At 32.3% G+C, this 9,146-nt stretch overlaps 2 protein-coding genes across 3 annotated transcripts; both read right to left on the reverse strand.

The window, feature by feature from the left end:
- Positions 1–105: 105 nt before the first annotated feature.
- LOC123218299 (pheromone-processing carboxypeptidase KEX1-like) lies at positions 106–4,787 on the reverse strand. 2 transcript variants are annotated; one of them, XM_044639674.1, is made up of 10 exons: positions 4,571–4,786; positions 3,328–3,390; positions 3,089–3,175; positions 2,881–3,001; positions 1,742–1,867; positions 1,606–1,656; positions 825–871; positions 553–681; positions 390–444; positions 106–296 (listed from the first exon to the last, which is right to left on the reverse strand). In XM_044639674.1, the coding sequence occupies exons 3-10, from the start codon at positions 3,173–3,175 to the stop codon at positions 280–282; spliced, it is 633 nt and encodes a 210-aa protein (XP_044495609.1). In that variant the 5' UTR covers positions 3,328–3,390; positions 4,571–4,786; the 3' UTR covers positions 106–279. The 2 variants fall into 2 exon arrangements, with proteins under 2 accessions (XP_044495609.1, XP_044495610.1); XM_044639675.1 differs by lacking the exon at positions 3,328–3,390 and having other exon boundaries at positions 4,571–4,787.
- A 2,905-nt stretch (positions 4,788–7,692) lies between these two features.
- Positions 7,693–8,918, reverse strand: LOC123219545 (stem 28 kDa glycoprotein-like). Its single transcript, XM_044641551.1, has 3 exons — positions 8,437–8,918; positions 8,156–8,365; positions 7,693–8,077 (listed from the first exon to the last, which is right to left on the reverse strand). The coding sequence occupies exons 1-3, from the start codon at positions 8,814–8,816 to the stop codon at positions 7,900–7,902; spliced, it is 768 nt and encodes a 255-aa protein (XP_044497486.1). The 5' UTR covers positions 8,817–8,918; the 3' UTR covers positions 7,693–7,899.
- Between the last annotated feature and the right edge of the window lie 228 nt (positions 8,919–9,146).

The following is a 9,146-nucleotide window of genomic DNA, read 5'->3' on the forward strand; positions in this document are numbered from 1 at the left end:
ATTATTTTATTTATTATATAAAAGATTAATATATTATTTTAATTAAAAATTGAGAGTATTTTTTTTTTCCAAAATTTAATAAATAAGTATAAAATAAGAACAAAATTAAAATGACTCCTACCAAAATAGATAGATTGCCTCTTTTTATCCCTTTTTCAAACAAACCACTTAAGTAAATTACAAGGTAATTATTAACAAAATAAAGCCAGTCATTCTATCTGCAGAACTTGCAGCAAGAGATAGTTGGTAGATCAGGACAGGTGAAAAACCACATAGCAGTTAGTACGTTGCTTCATCTGCAAGATCAGAAAATTCTTAAAGCATCTGCGGTTGCCAGATTCTAAAATGCATATAGCAAGTCAAAATGACATTGAAAACAATATGCTTACCATCGTCCCCGTCATCCATGTTAAAATCATCTTCATCGTCATCAAACTCAACGTTCTGCAAGCATGACAGAGCATTAGATGTTCTTATTTCCCAAGGTTACAAGTGAATTAGGAAGCAACGTCGCATATGAACAAAAAGAAATATCCAAGTTCCTGAGGAAACCTGATTATAGTCTCCATCATCACTGGATTCTTCCTCAGCATCTCCAGCTGCTTCATCATCATCTTCATCCAAATTTTCGCCTTCTTTCTCGCCATCTTTCTTTTCCTTTTCATCTTTCTCTTCTTCACCCTAAAGAAATGAAAAATTGCCAGCATGTACTTAAAAGAAAGCTCAAATACCCCCTCTAGGAAAAAAATGACCGAAGAAATATAAGCTTTTTGAATGGTTTTTTCACAATTGGCAGAAATGTTACTGATGCTAGGAAAGTTTACCTTATTTTTCTGTTCAAGTTTTTCAAAGAGATCTAATCTCTGCAGGCCTGTCATATGAATAGCTAAATCAGTTTAACTAGATCTTTGAAGACTTAGGATTGTAAGACTGTGTTGATAACAAACAATGTATTTCTAGTTTTGATTCAAGGGAAAAAGATGAGAACATTCAATTTACCATTATGACAAGAAATTTCACATTGCAAAAATAAAGATCCCAAGGACACTTAGTAGTTGGTGCAGTTTTTCATGAACACATAACACCAAATCAGTAAGAAAGAATTATTACTTCAGAAATAATAGGCACTGTTTGCACTGTCTTTCGAATTGAAAATACTTTTCCAGTCCATCTAAACAGAGGCACTTGATGAAAAACAACTTATTAGCTTCAGGAATGAAGCCAACAATATGAGTTCTTCATGTACAAAACACGAATAGAATCAAAATATTAAAATAAAAATGATCTCATGACCACAAAACTAGAACACTAGTGTGAGTTATTCTTATTTATTAATTTACTCAACAATGTATTTAATATTAACAATTGAGACACAAAATCACAACTACTATTAGCTGATTTTCAATATCTATCCTGCCATGGATACAACTTGTATGGTAGATCAAATGGCTCTTGCACAAAAGAAAGTTTCAAATCTCAATTCTTGCCATGCCTAACCAGTAAAGATGGATTGGACATATGACATAGAGATACACCTTTTTGAAGCAAAATAAAATGAAAAGAAAAGAAAAAGAAATTGAAGATACACTTTTTATCTCATCAAACCTGCATCTGTATTCCATCGCACTCTTTTTGTGCTCCGTTGTCCCCTTGAACCTAAAATTTCATTGCACCATCAGATGAATCTCTAGAATTATTCTTATGAATACTACAATATTTTTACAAATCATAGATTTCCAACCTTTAATCAGCTCTTGAGGAAAATTATTTGCTGTGAGCTGTAGAATTTGGTCAATTGAATCACGAGTTGTTGAGGTCCTTGGTTTAATCAAGTCAGAAAACCTTTCTATATCCATGCTTTGGCTCTCTGATATTCCACGTCATGAAAAAAATGATATTGTGACAAGTTAATATAACAGTCAATGCGAGTAACTAGATATCTTGCAAATTTACTAATTTAACGACTTGCATGTCAGAAACTAGATAACAAAATCTATGAGATTGAAATAAAGAATTTACTATATGAATATTGTAAGAAATTCACTCTGGAAGGAAAATGAAAAAATAGCAGCAAGTATATCAAGTAAGGTCTCCAATCAGTCACAATCTGTAACCAAAATCAGTACATACTTGTGTGGTATAAAGCCAATTTTAATATAGTGACACAACTACTGATATAGCCTCTTCTGAATTGTGTACAAATATAGCTCTGTGCACATTCATGGAAGAAGTAGAATATCCAAATGCCTGGAACATCTCTTCTCAAATTGGTCCCAGATGATCATTTGCATAACTACTTCACTTGCTGCTTTTCTGACAAGTCTCAGTTACACAATCCACTCACGCGGGATATACAAATGACATCAAGAAAAACAGACTGGGAAGAAATTTCTCCAAACAATTTTCTTCAATCAGAATAGAAGGGGCCTTAATTATTATCAATGAGTACCATATTGTGGGTTGAGGCAAAAGGCATAAGCTATTAGCATTACCTGCCCATGCATTGAAATGATGGCAATAACACCATGGTGGCAGTTATTGTAGGATATAAAAAGAACTAGTTGCAATAAGTCAAATAGCATTTATATTATTCATACCTTTTAACTATCACCACCTAGTTATCTATTTAAACAATATGCTTCATTGATCAAGCCCTCAGATTATCCTGGACAGCAATGAACACTTAGAACAAAAAATTAGCTATGTTCTAATAGGATCTTCCTCTACAACTTTTCTAATTTATATTGATGAAAGATTAATAATCATGTCATTGGTATTGAATTCCCATTTATATATTCTTTCTTTTTCCTTATTATTTTCCCCTGCTTAATTAGCTAATAAAACATGAAAAAATGAGTAATTGAATAACTGGATGCTCACTCTTTTCAACATTTTCTTCAAGATAGTAAGGAGAAGACTTCCAATAATTCAGCAGCCTTGAATTCCAAATGATTAAGTTCTTATCCACTGGCACATTTTTGCTATTAGGTAATTCAATATCCTGCTTTGCAAAATTAAAAATTACATCTAAAATTTAATTTAAGAAAAAAGAAAGAAAAAGAAAAGAAATAATGAAATTTATACTAACAGGAAAGAGTTTAAAAGCTTCTTGTTTGGCATAGGTTGAGGCACGACCTCTAAACCCACGACCATGTCCACGTCCTCTATAAGCCATCTGAAAGCCAAAAAAAAAAAAATAATAATAAAAGAGTTAGATTTATTTGTTTCACAAGCACATTTAAGCCATCACTCATAATTTTATAATTTCTTTAACATAAAATGAAAAAAATTGTAAAAAAGAAAAGTGGTTTAAGAAAATCAACTCACTAAGTGGATTTGATTCTCTGTCAAACACTGTCACACTGTCAGTTGGCCACTGCGGTGGGGTATCTGTATGAAATGAGGTTATTTACTAGGACATACATAAAAGAAATGAGCTCAACTATTTTAAAAAAAACGACACTTAACTCATGACATAAAATCTTATATATAATAAATTCTATAACCTGTTAGGTGAGTAAAACAAAAATAAGTTAAAAATCTGAATCAAATGTATCATAAACAAGCAATAAAGAATTAAGTTATGATTCCAAAAAAAAAAAACAACAAATCTAAAATTTACATTACTAATTTAAATAAAAGTTACATAACAATAAAAGAAAATTATATCAAAACACTGTGATTAACAACACAACATAAAACAATAAAAAAAGAACAAGATGAGAAACTAATACAAGAAAAAAAAAACCCACCACAAAATACAATCAAACAAAGCATAAAAACAAATATTTAGGATAAAAGCCACCACAATCTTCAGCTAAAGAGTGGCTGGGCTTCTCCTCTTTGGAGCTGGCCGTCACCAGAGTTGGGCTTCTACATTTGGTCCTGATTTTTCTAATTGTGCTCGGCAAGCTAAGCTACTTTGGAATTTGAAATTGAAGAAGACGGTAATGTATTGGCTAGTTTTTGTACTTTTTATAGATTTATTTTAGTTGTTCTTTCTATCGGTTTTTCTTTGTTTGGATTGTTCCTTTGCCCTTCAAATCGTTAAACTTCACTAATTTTCTTCAGTTTATGTGGGTTAATTTTCGACAATTGATCACAATAAATTGCTAATTTGAACAACTGTTTTGCATACACCATTGTAATTTACTTCAAAACTACCACAATAAAAATATAATCCCATAAAATATCAAACTGGGAACCAAGCTTCTCTGGAAGTGCTACTCACTACAACGGCCATAAATTCTTCTCAGACACTACATTTGTAGATAAATTATCACTCTCATAATCGATACTTGATTGAAGAAAAGATTTCTAACTGGGAACCAAGCTTCTCTGGAAGTGCTACTCACTATCACAACCCACTTTTAGATTCTACTTAAGTAATCAAGTCAGCTTTCAGAAACCCATCCCATTGAGACATTTTAACAAACAGTCATTGCGGCGCTTTTAACTTCTAACATAAAAGGGAATAAATTCAGAAGTTTTCTTCCCAATTCTAAGTCATAAATTTACTCATTATAAATATATTACGAATTGAAAACGAAATAAAGAAAACAACTCATACCTAAACGCCTTGGAAACTGATAGAGAGAACCAAGTGAGAAACTGATGGTGCAAGGTGCCCGGTTTCAATGGCGACGGCTTGCGACGTCTGCCGTGGTTTCAACGGTGGCTTGAGATGAATATTAACTGGCGTGTTTATCTACTAAACTGAAATTTTTAATAAAGTTATCAATCTTTTTTAGGTCTAATTTCCCACCCCAAAGGTATCTCTTAACTATTATGATATCAGAATCCTCCTGTACACCATACACAATAGGTTATAGGGCTGGATTCGAGCCGAGCCGAGCCGAGCTCGGCTCGCAGCCAGCTTGGGCTCGGCTCGTTTTTTTATGGCCGGCTCGAGTTCGGCTCGAGCTCAACTCGAGCTGACCTCGGCTCGTTTATGGCTCAGCTCGACTCATTTTTCATATCAAAACGGTATCGTTTTGTATATATATAAATCAAAACGATGCCGTTTTGTATAAAAAATTTAAAAAAAAAATCAACCGAGCCAATTCGAGCCAGTTCGAGCTCGGCTCGTTTTGGGCTTGAACCGAGCCGAGCCGAGCTCGAGCTCGAGCTGGCTCGGCTCGAATCCAGCCCTAAATAGGTATAATACGGTATAAAATAAATAAAAGATAATATAGATAAAAAAAATATAATTTAAAGTGTACCAAATTAATATAATATAATATATATAATATAATATGATACATATCATATGAAATAATATATATTATTGATATGAATTAATATGTTTCTTAAGAGGAAAATATAATATAATAGAAGTATATATAAGAAATTTTAATTTTTTAAGAATATTTCTAATATTTATTAAATGTTATCGTGTCAATTAAAATTTTTTTATTATTTTATTTTTTAAAAAATATGTTTTATTATACAATATGAAGAATTTAAATTTTCAATAAATGACACGATTTGAGTACTATACTTATCATTTAACTTTAAAAAGTCAATTTTATTAATAATGTTAGGTGTGAATTACCAACTCATGAAGAAATTTATATGGGGCTTGGGGATTTTATAAATAACCCTATTTTATTTTTAAAAGAGAATAGATAAATCTTACTCTACATTCTCTAAGTCTAATCTTGAGGTGTTTGGTCAACAAGATAATAAGATGTACTTAATGGAGAAATTTGTTAAAGTTCAAAGCACATCTAGAGGCATAACAAACAAACTTATGGAGCTTGTGAGATTTGCGGGATTGCTTTAAAGCCCTTGCAAACAAATCAAAGAATGAAAATTTTCATTGACCTAATGAAACAATAAAAAAAGCCGAAGAGTATGAGGTAGCAAAAGTAAAAGGCAATGATATAGTTTTATTACAGAGACAATGAATTTCTTGAAATCATTTTAAACTTTGCAGTACTACTTCAATTTTATAAATAAACCGAAGAGGTTGAGGTAAAGAAGGAAGAACAACTTGAGGATGACGAAGAAGTTGAAGAGATGAGAGAAACATCATAAGGTCAAGAAAATCTTTATTTCCTTCAAAAGAAATTTGACATAAAAAACACTAATGTGGAGGATGATTTTTATGTTAATCAAGGAAAATTTATTATAATGGTTAAAGACAATTATAAAAAGGTTGTCAATCAACATAAGAAGATTATTATGGATTGGATATATCATTGGAAACAAAATTTTCATCTTCAAATGAAGGCAAGATTCAAGCCTTGGTTCGATATTTTGATATATTTGGAGGGTACCTTGTATGATGATAACTAGAAAGATAAGAATTTTTTTTTTTTTTAGTGGGGGATAATGATGGGGAACAAGGTCCCTTCAACTCGTTGGGAGAAACAAAGCTAAGGTGCGAAGAGAAAAAATATCAAAGAAAAATTCAAGGTAAAAGAGAGAAATTGGATTAAAAAAACAAATGAAAAGAAGAAAAAAACTATGACAAAAAGGTGTTAGTGTAGAAAATATTAATAACATTAAAGACTCGTGACAAAAGGAAAATGACATGATAATAGTGGGTGACATGACAAATGACATGACAAAAGTTATAATACATGCTTAGTAATGTGTCTAGGTGACAAGACTTGATAATGTAACCTGATTATGTGGAAATTTGTGTGGAGAAAGTAAGAGAATTTATTTGGAGTCATGTTTCTTAGTTGATAAGGATTACATTTAACTATAGTTTCCTAGTTGATTCTAGTTTTCTATTGCTATGAAGTTTTAATTAATAATCTTTGTGTTTAGAAAATTGTATTGCCTCATATTGCCTCTCCTCTTGGACGAAATCCAAACAAAAGAGCTTTTTGTGTGAAAGATAAGCATCATCCTAGACGACGATGATGAGACCAAGGCATCGCCATCGTCCAGACGATAGACTCCTTCATCTAGATCAAAAGATAAATGATGTATTGATTTTTCGATCTATATATTGTTCGGGGGCTTTGGATGGAGAGGCATTGTCAGGAGGAAGAAAGACCGATCGTCGTTCATCGAAGATAGTGGCTAGAGTAGGGAGAAAGAAAACCCTAAGTTTTGGGGGGGGGGGGGAATGCTATTTTTCAAAGTTTGAAAACTATAGATAAGGGTGAAGTTTTAATTTTTAAAACTCGGGGAGAAAATATAATTAATTTTATGTTTTTTAAATTTTTTGTTAAATGATAATTTTACCTTTAACTTTAATTAAGTTTTTCAACAAAATTTTGCTGATAAGTAAGTGTTTAAGTTTTCGAAAATTAAAGGAGATCACTTTGAGTTTTCATTATACTTTTGGTGGGAATAAATCTTTTGACCTAAAATTAATTATACAAATATGAAAACCTTAACCTAAAAACCAACTAAATCTTTTTCTAATAGCATAATATCAACATTAAAAAAGAATAAAACATGATAATAAACAGTGATTTTGTGAGTAAACAGTAATTTCGTGATGAATAATGCCTAATGAGCACAGTTATTTCGTGAGTGAACAGTGCTCATGAAGTGGATTTTTTGGCTTTGTATAGATAATATTGAATATTTTTACTTTGGTTTTATGAATTTAAGACATTTAATTTGATTTCTCATACTAAAATAATAACGGAAATGTTCATGTAACAACAATTAGATAAATATTTATTAACTCATCATATCATAAATTCTAATGATTAATCCACGGTTCACCAATAAGAGAAATTTTATTTTTTAATTAAATATATTTATTTTAAAAGTACATCTCTAGGAAAATATTTACCAAAGTTAAGAAGTACAATTTTTGTAAGAAATGTATTGAAACATTGTCTCCTTGTTCCACCGTCTGTGCTTCGATTAAGTAATTTTGATGGAAGATAATTCCAAACTTGGAAATGGGAAGCACAAATTACTTAATTAGCTGATGTAGTAAAGTGGATCCGGCAGCTTGAACGTCCGGTTGCCGGAGAGGCCGCCCAGGAGATCGCTCCATTGATCACCAATGTTTCCGATGACCCTATATCCATTTTTCTCAAGCTTTCTTCTTTCAGTCGATTTGTACACCACTGCTGTTTTTCCTGAATAAGATGATCCCCTGCACCCAACAAATAAAATGACGAGGGCTGCAATTATAATTTAAAACTGTAGATTTTGATGATGAATGAGTGGTTACTTAAGGATGAGCTTCTCCCAAGAGCTATATCCAGCATTTTTCAAATTGGTTGTTGTGACTGTTGCTTGGTCTTCTGGCCTTCCAGTGAGAAAGACAACCCTAATCCCAAGTGATAATAGCTCCTTGTACAGCTTCAAACTCTCTGGTAATGCTGGTGCTTCCCCTTTGTTCACCCATTCATTCCACAACGTTGCATTAAATGGCTCCACCCTGAGAAACAAAGGCAATAAAAAATTCTCAAATGATGCTACAGTGCACAACTCAACGGTATTAATTAGTACCCGAATCCATGCTTAGCATAATAAGGCAAATTAGAGAGTGATGTTTCATCTATGTCAAAGACCCAGATGTCCTTGCCGTCGCCGCCGAGTTTCAGGCTTTTGGCGTAGAGAAAAGCTTCATTAGTGATGGTGGCCGAATCTTTCCGGTACTGGTCACCTAATATGTAATGCCCCACGTAGCTTTCACACTCTTTTGGAACTGTTTTCCACCCTACAATGTTGTTGGTTTCCACGGCAAGGCGCCAGCTCAGGCACGAGAGGCCCGGAACATCATCTTTTCTGGCGCCGGATCGTGGCCTGAGAAGGTGAATCTGATGAGCGACATGATCACCCTGGGATGTTGCTACAAGTGCAGCTAGGAAAAATACTAATTGCAACATTGGATATTTTGTTGTTGTAGAGATGAAAAATATTTGAGATCAGTTGATACTTCAACCTGTTGCCAATTTGCTTCCTATTTATGGCCTCTTTCTTGTGTAATGATCCCTCCACCCAACAAAATTACATAGCTCAAAATATTTTAAAAAAAATTATATAAATTTATTTGTATAAACTTATGTGACAAATAATGTGATTATTTATTTTTTTATTTTAAAATCATTTAATCGAATACTATCATTTAAATTTAAATTTATATAATTTATTTATACATATAATATTTTTTAGCAATATATATTAACTACGTACTCCAAAGATTAAGATACAAATCT

This window comes from Mangifera indica, chromosome 6, assembly GCF_011075055.1.
Source record: "Mangifera indica cultivar Alphonso chromosome 6, CATAS_Mindica_2.1, whole genome shotgun sequence".
Taxonomy (NCBI): Eukaryota; Viridiplantae; Streptophyta; class Magnoliopsida; order Sapindales; family Anacardiaceae; genus Mangifera; species Mangifera indica.